At 44.8% G+C, this 20,535-nt stretch overlaps 3 protein-coding genes across 4 annotated transcripts in view; all 3 read left to right on the forward strand.

The window, feature by feature from the left end:
• HSPA5 (heat shock protein family A (Hsp70) member 5) overlaps nucleotides 1–20,535 on the forward strand; it is a 458,542-nt gene that overhangs the window by 381,768 nt on the left and 56,239 nt on the right. The gene's annotated exons all lie outside the window — the stretch shown is intronic.
• ARPC5L (actin related protein 2/3 complex subunit 5 like) overlaps nucleotides 1–20,535 on the forward strand; it is a 195,182-nt gene that overhangs the window by 108,767 nt on the left and 65,880 nt on the right. The window lies entirely within an intron of this gene.
• MAPKAP1 (MAPK associated protein 1) overlaps nucleotides 1–20,535 on the forward strand; it is a 78,535-nt gene that overhangs the window by 47,079 nt on the left and 10,921 nt on the right. The window contains exons 8-10 of one of the 2 annotated variants that reach the window (XM_079323932.1): nucleotides 10,156–10,263; nucleotides 14,446–14,586; nucleotides 19,240–19,377. In XM_079323932.1, coding sequence (XP_079180058.1) covers nucleotides 10,156–10,263; nucleotides 14,446–14,586; nucleotides 19,240–19,377 — 387 coding nt within the window. The remainder of the gene's footprint in view (nucleotides 1–10,155; nucleotides 10,264–14,445; nucleotides 14,587–19,239; nucleotides 19,378–20,535) is intronic. The other variant, XM_079323933.1, reaches the window with a different exon arrangement.

Below are 20,535 nucleotides of genomic sequence, written 5' to 3' on the forward strand. Positions count from 1 at the left end.
TGAACTTCTGGAGCAGGTAGCTGTTAGGCATGCCTGAAAATCCCACCCTGGGGCTTGGCAGAGGAAGTTTTGTAGGTCATACAGATCATGTTGCAGAGCTGTAAAACACTGTTACCCCTAGAACTTGATTTGCTTTACTGGGAAATTATTTTCCTGCTCACTCAGTCTGGTGTGTGTTTCTGCTGGTCTTACTATCACCAATACTCATGTGTTACCCCATTAACATTGAGAAGTTTGGGTTGTGGTAGATGTGCACTTTAAATCCTGTTTTTTAGGGAGGCTCAGTGGGACCAAGGCAGGCAGAGTTGTTCCAAGGTGGAAGGACAGCCCAGGCTGTGATCCCAGGGCTCAGCTGACCTGGGGCTGACAGCAGCTCACAGTGTGCAGCAGGCAAGGAGATCTTATCAGGCTTTTTATATCTGCACCAAAGCCTGCATCAATATTCCCTACAAAATATGTTTGCATGGATTACGATTTTAAGAACATAAGAAAGATGGTGACTTCATCCTTGATACTTCATGTATCTTGATGCCATGGTGATTCTCAAATTAAATATGTGCAGGAACTATATGTACACTTGGAAGTTATCTCCCTGCCTGTGAGCTGTCTCATTCCTGCTGCTCTTCAACAAACACATTCCCTGGGATGCCAGTTGCCTTCTCCTCCAGAGCTCCACTGAATGGACTATAAATACTAATGTAAAGTAAATAACAATGCAGGGAGAATGTGTGCAGAGGCTTTGTTTTCAAACAAATTAAGCGTTGATGTCAGTATATAAAACCAAATGTTCTTAGAAGGAGATGAGAGACAAAACTAAACAACATTAAATGCTGAAATGCTGGAATAATCCTGCCTGTTCCTGGTCCGTGTCAGCCTCTCTTCATCTGAAATTTCTAGTGAACAGAGAAGTCTCCTCTGATTAATCTTGTCTGATTTCAAGTAGAAATTCTTTGCAGGGTGAACATGCTACTGATTATTATTTAATAGCTGCCTCCGACTGCAAACATCTCCCGACCAGAAAGGCTCAGTCCTTTTAAGAACAAAATGCTCTACAAGTTTAATTGTTATAAACAAAACCTTCTGCCAACATTGCACAGACGTGACCTGTATTTTCCGTAGGTTAGAGGGAGAGTTATTAGCTCAGTGCTCTGTGAGTTTGGAGAAAGATTAATACTTTTTCAATAAATGAAAACAGCTGCTTTGCAATAACATTCAAGTCCCTAACAGCTGTCAGCCAGTGCTTTTTGCATTCTTTAAAATGTGTAAAGTGACCAAAAATAGTTTAAAATAATCTTTCTGGTCTGTTTAAGTGTATTATTTCACTGCCACAGGAAGCTGAATAATAAGAAAAGAGAAAGATTCAAGAAACAGGCATAGGACTTAAAGATAAAAGTCTCCACATCGTATTTTAGTCTCTAGACCAGAATCAGAGGAATTGCAGCTGCCAAGGCCAGGGAAAAGAGCCTTTTCCACCCCCTGGTACCTGGAGCACACTCTGTTACAGACCCAGGTTTTGTGGTGGTTGATTATTCCCATATTTTAGATTTGTTCCCACAAAGTTTAGGTTCCCCTCAGAACCTGGAGACTCTCAGAGGAAGAGTTCTGCTTGGGGCTCAGCTCTGTCTGAGGAGCAGCTGGGGAGGAGAGATCTGAGTTGTGCTTGAAAATTCCCTCTCTGACCTGTCAGTGTCAGCACCACATTGAATGTCAAATTTCGTGACTTAAATGTTCTAAAACAGCTGCTAGAGGAGCTGTGGGCCTTGCTGGGGTTTTCCTTCCTCATCCTACCTTGTCAGTGGGAAAGTAGGACCAAAAAATGTCTGTAAAGGGAGGTGTGTGTGTATTTTGATGGCACATATATGTATTTATTAATACATTTAAAAAAGGAGAATTAAAAAAATAAGCTATGTAAAGCTACAGCCCTGTGATTAAAGCACTTCTAACAGATGAACTGCAATTAGAATAAACTGTCATTAAAGTTTGATACTGTCATGGAATGATGGTAACTGGGGAGTTTAAATTTAAAAGTAAATATGTTCGAGTAGGCGATGCATATGTTTGCTCTGACTCTTTCTGGGATGGAAGCCCCAGCATCTGTGACAGTGAAAAGCCAATTAATTTGTGTTTCCTTGTGTTCACACTCGTGCTTTTCAGCTTAGTGGTAGTTGTGAGTTGCTCTGGCTCTGAGTGCTTTGTTTGGGATCATTAGAGCTCCCCTGCAGAGCCTGGGGCCCGGATAGGAATGGAAATACCTGGGAAAACCTCAGTGATGTGGGTTTGGATCCCTGGTAGCAGGATGTGAATCACAGAGAGGGGGCACGCAGTGGTGTGTGCAGAGCTGGGACCTGCCCCTGCACTGTGCTGGCATTACCAGAGCTGTTCCCCATTCCCATTCCTGTTCCCCATTCCCATTCCTGTTCCCCATTCCCATTCCTGTGTCCCATTCCCAGAGCTGTTTCCCATTCCCATTCCTGTGCCCCATTCCCATTCCTGTTCCCCATTCCCATTCCTGTTCCCCATTCCCATTCCTGTTCCCCATTCCCATTCCTGTTCCCCATTCCCATTCCTGTTCCCCATTCCCATTCCTGTTCCCCATTCCCAGAGCTGTTTCCCATTCCCATTCCTGTTCCCCATTCCCATTCCTGTTCCCCATTCCCATTCCTGTTCCCCATTCCCATTCCTGTTCCCCATTCCCATTCCTGTGCCCCATTCCCGGAGCTGGGCTTGGCTCCCATCCCCTCTCCCAGCCAGGGCTGATCTGGGAAGGGGAGAAGGGCTCACTGCAGGTTTTTAGGGTGTTCCCCATAGCAGGGTGGGTGAGCAGGGCAGAGAGGGGCAATGGAACTGCTGGGAATGATTTCCTCTGCCTCAGCCTGGGCTCTGCTCTGCAGCAGGGATGATTGATGATTTGTGATTTATGATTTATTCCACACACCCTTTCTCTCTCCTCAGCCTGTTGATGCTGAGCAGAGCCTGGGGACAGGGACAGGGATGCTGGTCCTGGAACAGCTCGTTGGGAATAAAGTTTGTGAATTGTCAGAGCAGCAATGGCTTGTTAGCCCTGTGCCTTGGGCTGGGTATCAGCCTGGATGAGTGAGAAGAATTTTTCATGCCCAGCCTCCAAAACTAAAGTGAAATATTGAATGGGGTTTATTTTGGATCTGTTGGTATTGAATTAATGTGGTTACTGGTTCCTCTGGATTGGTAATAATGCTGTAATTTATGTGGCATTTTAAACTGTGCAGCTCAGTGTTTGTCTGGCTGAGATTTTGGTGTTTGTTTCACCCTCTGAGATGAGCAGAGGCTGTGCTGGTCCCTGGTACCTTCATGGGACCAGCTCCTCCCTGCTCTGATTCCATGAACCCTTGAGTGCACTGTGCTGCCCCAAACTGCAGAACAATCTCTGGTGCTTTCCTAGCCAGGGAAAAGCACCTTTGTCACTTGGTAGCCCAGGCCAGTCAGGAATGTCCATCTGGGCTGGCCCCAGCACAGCCCCTTGGGGACAATTCTGGGCAATGAGAACTGGGCACCTCCCAGAGCTGTGAGTTTAAAATAAAATCTGTATATTGGCTTTCTGCTGTAGGTGCTTTGCATTATAGATCAAACATGATGATTTTGTCTCAGCTTTATTTAGAGCTGCATACTGCTAATGCAGAAAGGTAGCAGCAGAGTAAAACCCTTCAGTTGATGCTGTGCACAGCCCAGGTTGCTGCTGGCCGTGCTGCACATTTGCTGTTCCCCAGAAAAGCAATCCAGAAATGAAGTGTTTGTTTCTTTTTAAGGGCCTTTTGACTAAATTCTTTAATTTCACTGGCTGTCAAGGTAGTGTTAAGTAAAATAGGTTTGAACTGCTGTAGTTTTTGTGTACTGGACTAGATGTCAGAAACCTTTGCCATCACTGGAAATTCTGTCACTCTGGATTTACTATCTGTTTCCCACAGCTGAATTCCTGAGCAGTGTGATTTAACACCTTGGCTCTCCATCAACCAGGCCTGGCATTTATTTGAATGCATTACACCACTGGTTTCCATAAACTATTTTACAATTGTTTCATATAAATGACTGTTTATTTCTACAAAAACCATCTGTATTTCTGTGGAGAGCAGCAGATAACTGTGTGTAAAATTCGGTAATGTCACAACAGTGCGAGTTAAGGAAAAACAGATTGGGCTAAAAAAAACCTCTCGTGCTTGTGTGTAATGTTAAAAGTTTGTTTTCACTATTTAAATATCTTTATTTATTAACCAGTATTTGCATTTGTAATGATAAAATCTTTATTCCACTTCAGAGGTGTTGAGGGGCTTTGGGGATTTTTAGCGGATAAACAGATTTAAGGCGTCCTCGCAGCATTGGTTTGGAGATGTAAACATTCTGCTCTGCAGCCAGCTCCTCTCACACTGTTTACATATTTTCTGTTGTTTTATTGTCATTGCCAAGCACACAATGGAATCCTGCCCCTTCTGTCATGTTCTGGGGAAGCTCCTGCAGGAGGAGGCCTGAGCCCTCTCGCTGCTCCCCTCTGGACCGGTCCTGCTCCTCCCTCTGCCCCTTTTGTTGTGGTCCAGTGCTCATCCCCTGGCCCAGGGCCATGTCCAGCATCCCTGGGGATCCAGGGTCCTCCCAGGCCTGCCAGAGGGACGAGGAGCTGCCTCAATTTCTCTCCTCCCAGCCAGCACCCAAGGAGCTCCACACTGAGCTATTTTAATTCCTCCATCTGCTGCCCATGTGCTGGCAGAGGGAGCACTGGAATCCAGCAGTCTTACACTTAGCACGACTGATACTTTCTGACAGACTATTTGAAATGATAGAAATACATAAATCTCCTCTTTTTTATGACCTTGTAATAGCTGCAACATATTTCCAGCAAATATTTTCTATAGCAATAATAAAAAAGCGATAACAAAAAAATAAATATAAATATAGTTTAAACTCGAGCAGAATCACGCTTTCAAAGCCCAGGGATGGAGCAGCAAAGCAATAAATCACAAATCCTTGTGAAGGGAGGGACTTGAAATGGAAAGTCCCACAGACATCAGTGTTAAGTGTTTATCAACAGGGGTTTTTTGACTGCTCTGCCGCCTTCTGCCTGTGGACACTGCTCAGTTCCCTTTTGCTTGTTCCCTCCTGCCCAGCATCTGTCACTGTGGCTGTTGGGCTGTGGCTGACTAACTGTCCACATTTCTGATTTTTTTCCTTTGTTATTTTGTCTTTTGCTCTGTTATTTCCTTTGCCCAGAGCAGCAGTGGCTGCCCCTGGATCCAAGGCTGGGTTGGAGCAGCCTGGGACAGTGGAGGGTGTCCCTGCCATGGCAGGGGAAGGGTCTGGGGAGGATTCCCTGTGTGCTGATCCATCCTGTGATTCCTGCAGAGCCCTGTGAGCAGTGCCCAAGCTGTGCTGCAGGTCAGATGAAGATGCTGCACCATTAACACCACCTTGTGTGTGCTCACAGCAGCTGCTCTGGGCTGGGGGCCATGCCAGGGGTTTGTGGAAGGAGTTCAAGAACAGGCAGGTTTGCCTGGGCTTTGTCAAACTGTGAAATGGTAACAGGAACCCCTAGCAAAGAGCAGAATTAATGATGGCACCTGAGCACAAATGCAGCACAGGGGGCAAAGGTGGGCATGGCTTTGGCAGAGCAGGCTGAGGGACCAGAGACCAGCTCAGTGGGGTGGGGGCTTCCCATGACTTGCTCAGAGTCCCAAAAAAGATTTGACAAAGGCTCATAAAGCAATTAAGCTGTCACAGGATGAGAAGGAGGATCCTCACATGGATTAATAATTGATTAAAAGACAGGAAACAAAGAATAGGAATAATGGCCCTGGGTGATTAGTAACTAGGTTACTGGTGGAGCTCCGGTGGAACTGGTGGAACCTGCATTGTTCATTAATGTGGGGCATGGGAAGGATGTGAGTGCTGATGTGACAAAATGTGCTGTTGATACAAAAGAGGTAAGAATAGTGCAAATAAAAGCTGTCTGTGAAGCACTGCAGAGGTATCCACAGTGCTGAGTGACAGGACAATAAAACGAGAGAGGGAATTCAGTGTCAATGAGCACAAAATAATATACACGGTGAAAAGCAACTGTAACTATATGTGTACAATGATGGGCTCTAATTACCTTCCATCAGTCAGGAAAAGTATCCACCATCACCACATCTGAACACTTCAGCTGCAGGTAGGAGCAGGCAGAAAGACAAATGGAACATCAGGAACTGAGCCCATAAATCCCAGCATACCCATGTCTTAATTGCTGTGTTTTGTCTCAAAAAAGAGAAGTGAAGAGATGCAGAAAGGGATGAGTGTGGAAATGGATCAGGCACATGAATTGAGGAGCAGATGCTGAGGAGGGAAGGGTTTTTGTGGTGTGGAAAAGGCACCACTGGGTACAAGGGGTGTCTGTGCAGTGCAGGTGGTGGGGACAGTGAATTGGGATGGTTTTAGCCTGGTAGTTCAGAGACAGGAGCTGCTCACCCCAAACATTGGGGTGGAAATGGCTCATTGCAACAAAAGGAATGGTTTTCCTCATGCAGTGTAATGAATTCAGGAGGTAAAAGTCATGAAAATGGGAAATTCAGAAGTGTTTTGGACAAATGCACAGACTGTAAAGGGAACAGGAACAGCTGATATAGCCCAGGTGGAACTGGGGTGTTGGTGAGAATTCTGGGAGCTCTTGGAGGTGAAGAGAGGGATCCACAGGCATAGGGATGTGTTTTGTTGCACAGACTAATGCTATAAAATACAGCCTCCGTTTTCAACAATTTCAGATTCTTGTTGATACTATTCTTTTTTTTTTTGTTTAGGTTTGACCACTCCACAAACATTAAATATTCTTTCTATAATCCTTATTTCACCCTAGTAACTAGTTTGGAGAGGGAGAGGGTTAGGTTGGGGTTTTGTTTAAAGCCTGGTTCCCTGTTGCAGTGTTAGTATTGTTTATTGTGCAGATTCACCCCTGACCGTGGCATTCTTCATTGCTATTGAAAGTTAATGGGGGAAAAATTGCATTCCAAACATTTGAACCCGTGGTAGCCATGGCGTGAACTTAGTTGATCTCTGGTGATCGGTTCAATTTAGTTACGATTTTTAGCCATTAGGCTGGGGCTGAATGATGGTGATTTGGTTGAGGCCAAATGTCTGCAGAAAATTGGCTGTTTGATAAGAGGCCTGTTATCAGAGGGGGATACTTTCTCATTTACATTTAGATGAGTATTGATTATTTATTTACTCAGAGAAGTGAGATTCGTTCCCAATCTTATCTCTCTAGTCTCTGCTTGTCAGCAGAAAGAGAGAGAGAGCTCCTGACAACAGCCCAAGATAACAGCACTTTGTAGTGGAGATAAAAGTTGGAATGGGCCTTTTTCTAGTCTTGACTGAAAGGATAAGTTTTAAAAATTAGAACTGATGGGTCGTGCTTTCAAAAGCCCTTTCTGAAAGCTTTGCAGCTTAAGTGGGAACAGAATTGGTTTGTTGGTATTGGGGTGGCCATTCCCTTCTGAAAGGGGTCCCTTAATTTGATTACAGGGTGGGATTCTTCCCAGGCACCTCTGTGTGCTCATAGGGAAGCTGTGGGTCTTGGGGCATGTTGGGTTTTTAATTCCTGGTGAGCATTCCTGTCTCTAAAGGGGTGTTTAGGAATGGCCAAGTGGGGTCTGTGCACAGAGCCCATGGTGGGGGTGGTGGGACAGGATTTCCATGGGAGGGAGGTTGTGGATCAGCCCCAGGAGGGGTGGGAGCTCCCTTCAGCAGGAAAACTTGGCTTGGGACACTGCCCAGGGCAGTCTGTGCCAGGATTTTAAAGGGTTATTTTACTACTGCATTGAGCATTTGCATGAGATTACAGAAATCCATAAAATCCATCTTTGGTATTGCCACTTGAAAATTTGTTGAAATTCACAGAGCAGGATTCCATTAGGAGACCATTAAATTATCCAATATTCCTACTACAGTGACATCATTTGAACTTGTGAGAGAAGCCTGATAGTAAAACTCCTCCACAGACTCAGCCTAACGTTCTTCATCTGTTGGGAAGCAGAGGTCATGTAAATGTGGACAGATATTTAAAGCATAATTGAGGAGCAGATACTCTCTGAAAATCCATTTGCACATTTTTTTTCCATTTCTCAGTATTTACTTTTTTAAAAATTTCTCAGTATTTTCTGCTTTTAAGGAGTTATCCATAAGGCATGTTGACCTGGTTCCTGCTCTGGAGCTCCATTTCTCTGCTTTATTAGCAGAGTTAATACAGGCTTGACACAAACTGGGTAAAACAATTCACCTGATCATGGAGTTCTCAAGGTGTTCCAGATAAAAATGATCCTGTGCACTGCAGGATGTGCAGGGATGTGATCCCTGGTCAGGGTTCAGCAGCCTGGGGATTGTTCCTGATGTGGGTGATGTTCTTTGAGGTGGATCCACACAGAGGGAGGGTGAGCCCTGCTGCATTTAACCCTTCCAGGGTTTGCCCCCTCTGAACAGGGTTTGGGGCTGGGTACCAGCAGCACAGATGTGGGAGCAGCAGTTCCCTTGGAGCTTGGGAATCTCTGGAAGCTGCTTGGGATGAACAGACAAAGCCATTGGCTTTTGCTGTCACTGGTCCTGTTTTGAAACCTACAGCAGACTTTAAATCCAAATTGATTTACTGCTTTGAGATTTGTTTCAATTCAGTATATTTTGCTTCTGCCTAACAAGCAGGCCTCTGTTGATCTAATTTATTTTAAATTTAAATTGCTAATCACATTTCCAGTAGCTGGGAGAGGAGCAGTGGTGGTGCTGGGTCTGCTGGCCTCTCTTTGTGCTGCCTGGTTTGCACTGCAGATGCTTTGGCAGCTCCTGGTGCCATCACTGCTTGTGCTGGGCAGGGTGGGAGCTGCTGGGGCTCCCCCTGTGTCCCCCAAAAATCCTGGCACTGCTTCTGCTCTGAGTGGCACTGGGAATCAGGAGTGTCCATAACGGGGAGGGAACGAGCAGTGAGTGCCTCACGTGGCATGGAATGAGGAGCTGTAATTGAAATTCTGCTGTAGTAAATTTAAAATTAATTGGCTAACAAATTCCATTCCTTAGGCATGCCATCTGAGGCTGAAAGACTTAACTTTTTTATATATTTTAAATATTTCATCATATATGCTCGTAATTCAAAGTCAGCAAACAGTCAGAAATCTTTTAAGTACTGGTGAAGAGGAAATCGATTTTGTTATTTCAGTTCTAGGTTTTTTGTTACTTTGAGACCTGGTTAAAGGGACTTTGAATCACTTTAGATTTTTCAGGTATCTCTTCAGGTTATTTTACTGGATTATATTGAAAATGTACAGCAGAGACCTTGGTGTGCACTTCAGCTCTAGGTGTGAAGTGAGGACAGGAGGGTGTTGGCCCCACCAGCTCCTGCCTTGGAAGGAGCTTTTCTTCTTCAGGTCCCACCTGGAATTTGGTGCATTTGGGTCTCCCCCCAGCCCAGCACTGTCAGGACAGCAGGGCTGGAGCTGCCTCATGGGGCTTCACCTGGAATTGGATCAGAGTGTCCTGGTTTTCTTCCAGTTAAGGCATGTAGATAAGGATCCATTCAACTAAAAGATTTTTTTAAATGGCCTGGTTTTTAGAAATACAATTTTTGGTGCATTTTCTGTATTTGTAAAATAGCTTTTTAAGTGGTATTGTCCTTACTTTGGGGATTTGGTTGGGGAATAAAGAAGTTGGCAGCCAAACCTTCAAGATCTACTGTTAAAATGTGAAAATAATTCATTCAAAGCAGCAGCATCTGTCCCTCTGTGTGATGCAGTTCCTAAGGAAGGGCTGATTTCCCTCCCAGCTATTTCCAGTGCTCTGTGCAGGTAGCAGGGAGCAAACCCAGGGGATTCTTCACCCAGGAAAGGTGCCCAGAAATGGCCCTGGCTGCACAGCCAGGCTGTGCTGGCACAGCACAGGGGATTTGCTGCAGCCTCACCTGCTGGAGGAGCAGCCTGGGACAGCTGGGCAGGGGTTTGTCAGGTCATGCTGGGACAGCTCAGCACACTGGGAATGTTTGTTTCCTCCCACAGCATCCTCCAGCTCTTCCTTTGGCTCTGAGACATCAACACCACCTGCTGTGCTCCTGTGCTAGTTGAACGTGCTAAGCCATCACTTTGTTAGAAAACAGATGATTTCACAAGTTACTTTATGTTTCAGGTCCTCAGTATCGGCTGGAGAAGCAGAGTGAACCTAATGTCCCAGTAGATTTAGACTGTACCTTGGAGAGCCAGAGCACTTTGGAATTCTGCCTTGTCCGGGAGAACAGTATGTTTCCCCTTTTCACTTTTGCTCTTGTAAACTGCTTAAACTCACATAAGTTATGTATTTTGGAACACAAGCTGTACTGTCTGGGCAAGTACATTTTGACGAGACTCTCTGTCCTGAGGCACTTCTCCATGGTGCCAAAACAATATTCCAGAGGGAAATGATGGATTTCATACCTTTAGTAAATAGTCTGCATCCTGTTTATCACTTCATGATTAATCTTTTGCTGTTAAACTCTGCTCTGTGAAGTTATGACCAGCCCTGAACAACACGAAATATGAACCTGTCTGGTGCAGACACTGCTCAGTGAGTCGAGGGCTTGGTCTGCAGGGTGTTGTGCCCTGTCACTGTGCCTGTCAGAGGCTCTGGGGCTTTCTAACACAATTTAAGGAAATTAGCCATGCAGAAATAACTAGAGCAGTTTGATGATTTCTGAAGTGCCAGACAAATAATCTTCTCTCCAGCTCTGCTCAAATATTTTTATTCTATTACTGTTTTAATGATTCTAATATTTATTTCCTGATTTATTTCTTTACATGAAACAATACATGAAACTTTAAAAAAAGACATTTAACATTGATTTGTGTTTGTTCCCCGTGGCATTTTGGTCCATTCTTCATTCTTTACAACAGCCACACTCTCAGGTTTGGTGTTCTTTCATTTCATTTTGTGTAAAAATGTTGCTTGTACTAATGAGTAAAACCAGTCCCAGCCCTGTTCTCAGCCATAGTAGGAGCTGCTTCAAGTATTGGAGTTTTTAACTGAAAGGTTAAACCAGAGCAGCAGCAGAGCATCCCCAGAGCATCCCCAGATGCAGCAGTGAGAAGTGAGGCACAGCAGCAGGAGCTCCCAGTGCTGCTGGGATCAATCCTGCTGATTAACAATCCTGATTAACACTCACAGCTTTGCTGCTCTGCCTAAGGGCAGCCTTGCTCCCAAAATATTCCTGGTGCTCCATGTTCATTTCTTCATGAAATGGTTCTGAGAAACTGTAGGAGAGACCTTGGCAAGAGGGAGCAGGGGGGCTGTGCTGAGGAAATGGAGCAGTTCTGACCCCACTAATCGAGTTGTGCTCTTCCACAAGCCAGAATTCCCGACGTCTGCATCCCACCTATTATTTTTGTATTGATTTTTAATTTATGAAATGATGCACACTAGTCATGCTTCCATGGGTTTTGCTTGTGATTTAAAATAACATTTTTTTTTAAACCCAGGCTCTGTAATTAAAAGAATACTGTAGATACTGCATTTTCAATGTATTTTCATCATCTATGGAGGAATCCAGGCCTGTGTCTCCTGCAGGTCTTTGCTCCCATGGGTGCCTGGGTTCAGGTCACCACTACTCAGAGAGTAAATGTGTTGGAAGTTTGTAAGTGCTCAGAGGGGCTCAGGGACAGAGCAGCTGATTTCAGTGCCCATCCCTGCCAGAGCCTGGCTCCCCCTGCACAGGCAGAAAATGCATCTTGGGGTGCTTAGGAGCAATCTTTTGGCGTGACATTAAAATAGAAATATTGACAGTTTTGCACTATTAATAAAATAATGGCTTGACAATCCTATCAGCAAACTGAAATATTCACTTTGTGCATTCTGTCTTGATTTGAAATACTTTTAGCTTTGATATGCCAGTCAGAAAAAAACTGTTGTAACAGCTATTACTTGTAAATGTGCTCTTCATAGCCTCATAGTCATTTATAAATATATATATGGATGATGCCAAGCATCTGCTGAGAGAAGAGCAGCCACATTCCTTTGGGCAAAGAGAAAGTTTATATTTCAGGGTATTAAATGAAACAAAAACTTTCCATTATTAAGAAATATGTATGGAGAAATCCCCTTTCCATCCAGCATTTACTAATAGCATTCAAGCTAATAAACTGCTTCCAGTGTGCAGAACTTTTAACTTGCACAAAGATTTATCTTTAAACTGAAAGCTGCACTTTGTAATGTGAAATGCCTTTATGTGTGGTAGGAAGCCGTTCATGGCTAATTTAGTTTTATTCTTGCCATCTTAGTTCTGGAAAGTTCCTCTTTCTCATTTTATCATTAGATAGTAATTAGTATTCAAGGGAAATTGGTCTTAATATATTAAAATTGGTTTAGTGCCTTTAGACCTATAGCAAAGCCAATGTCTTATTGGAAAATGTAATTGGGGACTCTGTGTATGTAATTAATTGTATTGCAATTAAGAACTTTCATTAAGCAATATTCTAGTACATTAAAGTAATAAGGGACATTTTTGCAGTGCAGTTAACTTTGTGTTTTGTTGTTTTATAGAGGAAATACAGGTTCACTTGCTCTGGAATGGGCTGCATGTGACATTTCAGCATTGTGGTTTTCCTAATGTGTCATTTTTATCTGTGCTCTGGGGCTGGCAGGGTCCCTGTCAGAGGAGGCTCCTGCTTTAGCTGAGTCCCCAGAGGAGGAGGCTTCTGGTTTAGCCTCTGCCTTGCTTCCAGCTCCTGGGTCTGGTGGTGTTGGTGTCCTTTGGCAATCAGCATTTTCAGTGATGAGATAGGGCTGAGTGATCAACCCCAGCCTGTTTCCCCCAGGTGTGTCCTGGGGGCTGTGTGGGCAGCCCAGGGGCAGCTGCAGGGGTCAGTTCTGCTCCATGTCCCAGCACAGGGTGCCATGGTGACCCCACAGTGGGGACAGGGTTGAGGGGACACCCCCCTGGAGTCCAGCCTGGGGCAGGGTCCAGTGCCACTGCCACCCTCCTGCCCCACTGCCAGGCACTGCCACACCACTGCCTCTCCAGATGATTTTAAGTGCACCAAAAAGTTTGACATATCTCAGTGTATCTTTGGAGTAGTGCAGCAGGAGGGTTTGACATGATACATTATGATAATCCATAGTATAGAGACATTAACACAGGGGTCTGTGACAAAATGCATTGTAATGTCTCTGAAGGAGCCATTACAATTTATCTTGTCATTCTGGAGCATGGAGTGGCTGCAGTGTTAAGATGGCTCTGCATAAATTCACATGGAGACTGTTTAATTTGATTTTTGGAATCCTTTCAAGTCCAATGGCACAGCCCAATTTGTAGCTTAACCCTTTGGTGTCCCCCTTCCCCTAAGGAGGGTCTGTGTGTGAGAAGGGCAGCACTGGGAAAGCTGTGGTGAAAGTCTGGGAGCTGGAATCTCCTGCTTTTTGCTCTCCATGTTCTTTTGGACTCATTTAACTGCAGATGCTCACAGTGGGGCTGTGCTGAGGCCACTCCAACAGTTACAAGTCTCAAGCAAAATTAATACTGAAAAATCTGACAAGTTGGTACCTGCTTTGCTGGAGCTTTAAGATCTGTGCTAAAACTCCATCATCTCATCTTCCCATTATTAAAATTTCAGCAAAATGCAGTTTTCATTAATCTCCTGCAGCAAATTTAGTTCTCTGAACTGGCAGTTGGTTCAGCTTTTAGGACTACATTAGCCAGGATATTAAACAAAACGTGTCATTCCTCAGGATCTCCTGTAAGAAGCTAAATCAGTTTCCAAACATATTTATGCCACTTTATCTACCAGCATCTGAATGATCATTTTGAGCTGAGGTGCTTTATTAGCAGCTGGCATGGAAATTACTCTGTGCAATTATATATCGCATTATAGTAATGCTGAAATTGGTGTTAATCCAACGTCATAAAATGTAAAAAATCTTTAAAGTGTGTTATATTTTTTCAGTAATTGGCATTTTGGCTTAATGAGTTGTTGCCTTTTATAAAGGCAGTACCTGCAGTGGTAATGAGAATACTAATCAGTAAATAAAGTGCAGCTCCACATCAGCCTGCCCCAGGTGCTGCTGGCACAGGGGAGATCTGGGCTAGTGCTGCCATCAGGGGTGGCACCTCTGGGGACAGACACCTCTGGGCCACCCTGGGTGGAGCTGTGGGCAGCTCTGGCTGGGTGACAGGCAGTGGGTGGCCAGCAGGGCCCCCCTGCCCATCCCCTGGGCTACCTGTGGTCCCGGGCTGCCTGTGCCGTGTGCTGGCCCCTGGCATGGTGTGCTGCTCTTCATGCAGCCACAAACATCTGTCACTGTCACCTCAGTGCCTTGGTGAGTGGCTGGGGTGCTGGAGGGAGCATTTCCTCCTGCACAGACCAGAGCTGAGCACTCAGTGTCCCCCAGGCAGCTCCCCAGGTGACACCCTGTGCCAAACCTCCCCCCCAGCAGCCTGGCCTTGTCTTGCAGGTTCCAGAGGAGAAGAGGTGTCAGAGGAGGATCCCCAGATCGACATTGCCACGGTGCAGGACATGCTCAGCAGCCACCACTACAAATCCTTCAAAGTCAGCATGATCCACCGGCTGCGCTTCACCACGGACGTGCAGTTAGGTAAATCTGTGCTCACCAACCTGTTCTGGGTAAATCTGTGCTCACCAACCTGCTCTGAGTAAACCTGTGCTGCACCCAACCTGCTCTGGGTAAATCTGTGCTCACCAACCTGCTCTGAGTAAATCTGTGCTGCACCCAACCTGCTCTGAGTAAATCTGTGCTCACCAACTTGCTCTGAGTAAATCTGTGCTGCACCCAACCTGCTCTGGGTAAATCTGTGCTCACCAACCTGCTCTGAGTAAATCTGTGCTGCACCCAACCTGCTCTGAGTAAATCTGTGCTCACCAACTTGCTCTGAGTAAATCTGTGCTGCACCCAACCTGCTCTGTGCAGCCATTGGCACCTGGGGCAGCAGGGACATGCAGCATTTGAAAGTGCTGCTGGCATTTCAGCAGTTAAAAATATTGCTTTCAGTTGCAAACGCTTCAGTATTTTTATTATCCCCAATCAGTTGCACATGTTGCCTCTGAGCAAAGGCCATTATTTAATGACCTCGTCTCTTTTTTTCAGTCCAGGCTTCCTAATGGAAAGCTTCTTGCCAACTGTTTTGTTATTTTTAAATGAGGCTTTGCAAAATTGGGAGTTATTGGGTTTTTCCTTTTCTGAGACTGAAAGATTTTTAACGACCTAGTGGAAATTTGAGGTGGAACAAAATAAACGAGCATTCTCTAAAGGTTTTATATTGTCCTTATTGGCTCACTGAATGCTTTTGAAAACCTGAAGGCCAAAGGCTGACAGAATCCTGAATTATAAAAGCCCCATTACTGTTTTAAAATGATTGAATGGCTTTTTATCTTTGTGTTTAAATTGTGAAAATTTGATTAATGATGCATTGGTAGGTGACCTGTGACATTCCTGAAAATACTTCCATAAAGAAATGATTCAGCAGTAAGATATTAAGTGCCATAATGTTTACAAAATACATTTATTCTGTAGAATTCAGAATTGTTAAACTATACTAACTCCTGTATTATGGTCACTCCAGTCTCTTCATTCTTCCATCCTGAAGCACATGTAAGGGTAGTGTAAAAAAAAGTCTGTAAAATTCTCACAGAAGAGGCTTTTTTTGGTTTATTTGGAGCTGTCTAGTTAAGGCAGGATTTATCTGCTGCGCTGGAGCAGGGCAGTGCTGGGCATGTTTGCTGCATTTGAGCAAACTCTGGGGTGTGATAGTTTGCTTCCAGTGAAGTTTGACTCACTGTATCTGGGAAGTGTCAGAAATGAGAGCTTGAAAAGGTCATGACAGATCACTAAAGATAAATGGTTAAGGGAGAAGAGCTGTTAAATGAAACAAATGGCTTAACTTGTGCAGCAGTGGAGGAGCTGACCCTGCCCAGTGCTGCAAGGACCATAAAATTTCCCTTTTATAACAATCTGTGAACTTGTGTGATTTTGATGGCAGTGCACTGACAATGGGGTTTGGTTTTTTTGGTTTTTTTAATCAAAAAAACCCCCAACAAACCTTGGGCAAATTTAAAAAAAAAAATCTCTCAACAAAGTCTGAGTAAGTTGCTGGGGTTTCTCCTGAATTTTTTAAGATACTAAAAGAGCAGGCTTGGTAAAACAAGGACTGAGGCTGTTTGGGTTTGGGCTGAGGAGTGTTACCTGTTACCTGTGAGTGACAGATGCTTCTTCCTCCCTGAAATGGAAAAAACAGGGGCTGATTTTTGTCTTCAGTCAGTGACTGGTCTGGGAGCTGTTCTCCAGCAGTTTGATGGTGGCCATGTACACAGAGTTTTCTTTGCAGCCTTTTTGTGCCATCAGTTCTGTGTAGCAGCCATAGCAGAGCAAGGACCCCGAGAATCCTCTGACATTCCTTTGCTCCTTGTTGGCAGATCAGAGGCTGTGCAGGAGAGGGCTGCACTTCTTGAAGTGTTTTAGCTTTTTGAGGCCTGATCATTGAATTTGAGACAAGGTTTATGAAAAACATGGGAGTAAATTTGATTTTCTGTAGATTGTGTGTAGTAAAAGGTGATGTGTGGATGGCCATGGGAGGAGTGCCCAAACATCTGAGTGATGGGGTTGTTGCATTTAAGGTGGCAGTTTAAGGTCTGGGGTTTGTGTTTCAGCCCATATCACAGGGTAATGCACACACAGCAGCACTCTCAGCAATTTTACAAAGGCTCTATCATGTCATGGAGGAATAAGACACATTTACTTGTGTGTTACATTAGCAGAGCTAACAGGAGCATATTGTCAGGGAAAGCAACTGCTGGCAGATATTTCAGAAAGGAGAGGGGGCAATTGCAGACCCCAGCAAAGGGAGCAAGAACAGAACACTGTTACTGGACCCATACATTGGTGACATTCCTTTTGACAAAATGAATTAATTTAAAAAATAAGAGAGGGAGCATTTTTAGTTGGGTTTTGAGTGTGAGTGATTCGTGCTGCGAGACTGCAGAAGCCACAGAGAGAATAGTGTTTTGATTTTAGGTTTCAACACATCCAGATTGTGAGAACAATAACACAAAAAAGACAACATTCTTTGTCAGTGTGCTCTCTGGATGGGGGTGAGCTTGAGCCAGCGATGTGGAGATACAGAAATAATGGATGAAGTATACAGCAACAATTTGCAGATAAAAATAATAGAAGTTATAGTGTATTTTACATGATAAAAAAAAAGATGAAAGAGGAGGAAGTCTGTTCCATCTGAGATGGTTACAAAATGGTGAAGTAGCCTCTGCTGAGAAGATTGATGCAATGGGGAGTGACCTTGGCTTGGAGCAGGAGCTGGTGATGTATGTATGAGCATCTCGCTGCTAAATGGACCCAGATTTGTAGCACTAATATACATGGAAGCCCAGAACCAAACTCAGGATGGCAATAAATCAACAGCCACTTTGGGTGTCATTTCTGGTTTATATTCCACTATTGTTCTATCACTTTAATTCATGTCACTATCATCTGTTCATCTGGAACAGTTTTATATAATTTTCCAGTGGAGTTACCTGACAAATCCTATCAAATTAACAAGGTGCATTAACAGTATTGACTGACTGTGAATTCTGAAGTTGCAGGACCAAACAGTGAAATTTTTTGGAGGATATTTATAGGGGTGATTCTCTTAGAGGAAGGGATGGGGAACAGCCTGCACACACGAAGAATTTGCACCTTTATTTTTAGAACTTCCCCTGACTTTTTTCTAGTGAGAAAATAGGACTTTGTATCATCAACTTCCATATTTTCCTTAAACTATAGCAAATACCATTTGGAATAATGAAGCATTACAGTGAAATACCAACACTGATTTTACATAATCTGTCCAAAATTAAATCACAAACCAAAATGGGCTCCAGATACAGCCTCAGCCTACTCAAATTACTGAGTTCCAGAAGCCTGGGTGTTAATTGGACTCTTGATACAATGCTTAATTGCAATGTGATCTCTCTGATGTGAGGTGTGTTTAATGCCAGGGCACACTGTTGGGTTTGTGGGGTTCCCATAGGGTGGGCAAGGCTGGCCTGGTCTCGGGGCAGGGGCTGCAGCCAGACCCCCCAGGCTCCTGCCTTGCCAGAACCCTCAGGAAGGAGAGGTTTCTGCTTTTTTTTTTTTTTTTTTTTCCCAGAGATGCAAGAGTTAAATTATATTTAAATACTTTTTTCCTCTACTGCTTCCTCTTGTTGATGTCTCATGAGCTTCACCCTGTAACTCATGACTGGAGACACATCTTTGTTTTTGAGGCTCTGCACACCCAGGTGTAAAAAGCTGCCTGGGAAGTTTGTTCAGCTGTGTTCAGCTCCTGAGCTGCTTCCAGCAGGATCCTCCTTGCCCTCTGCAGTGGTGAGGCCTCACCTTGAGTGCTGTGTGCAGTTTTGGGCAGCACAATGTAAAAATGACATTAAGGCATTAGAGAGCATCCAGAGTGTGCCACGAGGGTGGGGAAGGGTTTAGGGGGGAAGGCTCCTGAGGAACAGAGCAGGGCACTTTGTTTGGACAAGAGGAGACTGAGCTGAGAGGGCACAGTGGGTTTGAGCCTCCTCCCAGGGGAGGCAGAGGGGCAGGTGCCAATCTCTGCTCCCGTGGCAGGGCTCGAGGGAGGGCACACTGAGACTGGATGTCAGGGGAAGGATTGGGTACCAGAGCAGGGCTGGGCTCTGGGACAGGCTTCCCTGGAAGGTGATCACAGCATGATCCTGAGCTCCAGAGCTGTTTGGGCAGTGCTGTCAGGCACAGGGGGGATTGTTGGGGTGTCCTGTGCAGGGCTGGGGTTGGACTTGGGGTCCTGGTGGGTCCCTTCCAGCTCAGCACATTCTGACTCTCTGAGGTTCCATGTCTGCTGTTCAGCAGATGGAGTGGGGCAGGGGTGATAGTGTCTGTTGCACAGAGCACTGGTGACTGCAAAACCAGCACTATCTCCTGTAAATCTCACAGCTCGTGTAGCTGCTGCTTCCAGAAGAGCTCTGTATGCATTTAGAAGGATTTTTTCTGGGATATTTCTTCCTTTTGGTATGCTTATGCAGGAGAATAAAATGCAGATTATCAATGCAGTTTGATAACCATTTGCTTCTGGTTTCAAAAGCTGCCCTGCTTTCAGAAAGCCCAGAAGGGCAATATACCTTCAGCCCATTTAAGATTTATAAAGTGTGTCAAACGGCTGATATGAAATCGGTTAAACAGATCACTCTTGTGGCTCTCTATTCTTTCTCATCTCAGGTATTTCTGGAGACAAGGTAGAGATAGACCCTGTTACTAATCAGAAGGCCAGCACTAAGTTTTGGATTAAGCAGAAACCCATTTCAATCGATTCTGAGCTCCTCTGTGCCTGTGACCTTGCGGAAGAAAAAAGCCCAAGTGAGTAGTCCCTTTTATTTATGTTCTCTCTTCTCTGCCTCCCTGGATGTGCTCGATGTCCAAAGAATTATTGCTACCATGTCCTTTTCTTTCTATAGGTGTATTTTATTCATTACAGGATGTTTTTAATCTGACTCAATTCTGTTACAGAGAACACAGCATAAACAGGCACACATTTTACGAGTGTCCTTTGGTGCTGCTCTCAGCTAATGGCATCACTCAGTGTTTCTTGCCCACTGTCACACCAGGGGAACACTGGCTCTGCCCAGCTGTCTCCAGCCCTGCAGCACAGCCAGCAAATCCATGTTTCAACAGAATTACAGTTTTGTGGCACTTTTAAACTTCCAGACTGGTTTTAAATGTCTTTGGTGCAACTGAAGATCTCGGATGTCCACTAAGTGTCAGGCAGTCTGAATTTGCCCCAGCCATGGCTGCAGGGTCTCTGGGATTGAAGGTGCCACTCTGGGCATTCTGTTCTGTGGTGTGACCAGCCAGGACAGTGGGGACAGCCAGGTCTGGGGACAGGCTGGATGTCCCAGCTCAGTCATCACCCACAGGTCAGCTGCCTCTGGTCATTTGTAGAGTCCTTCAAAAGCAAAGGCTTCTGCTTGTTGTACTCAGTAGAGTAATGAGAGTCTCTATCTGGAAAATTTGCTTTAAAAAGCTCAGGATGGGCCCTGGGAGAATTGGGCAATGGCTCCCAGTGGGGCCAAAATGGAACTGTCTACTATCAAAAAGTGACTGCAGTTCAAAAGCTCAGATGGATTTTATTGCACTTGTGCCTCTGCAGGGTAGTGAGATGCTGGTATTAAGTACTTATCTGCAAGGTGACAGAGAGGGAGAATTATGTGATACATATTTACAGAGGTAATGATCTGTTGAATTCTCTTGGAAGAGTAAATTTATGGCTGCCACAGATTTTATCAGCAATTATTGAACTATATCCTTCTCCCCTTCATTACCCCTTCCTACTCCATGTTCTTGGTTTAGTCATTGTCTTCTGTCTCTCCATCAAGATTTCATGGTCCTTGGGTAGGCACAATCCCAAGGAGAAGCTTCCCCAATGACCTGGCAGTCTGAAACACGTGAGGATTTTGTGTACAGTGCAAGGGGCAGCTTGTGCTGGTAAATCCTGTCACACCTCTGCTTTGTGCCCAC

Source organism: Erithacus rubecula (genome assembly GCF_903797595.1).
Source record: "Erithacus rubecula genome assembly, chromosome: 21".
In the NCBI taxonomy this organism is placed as follows: Eukaryota; Metazoa; Chordata; class Aves; order Passeriformes; family Muscicapidae; genus Erithacus; species Erithacus rubecula.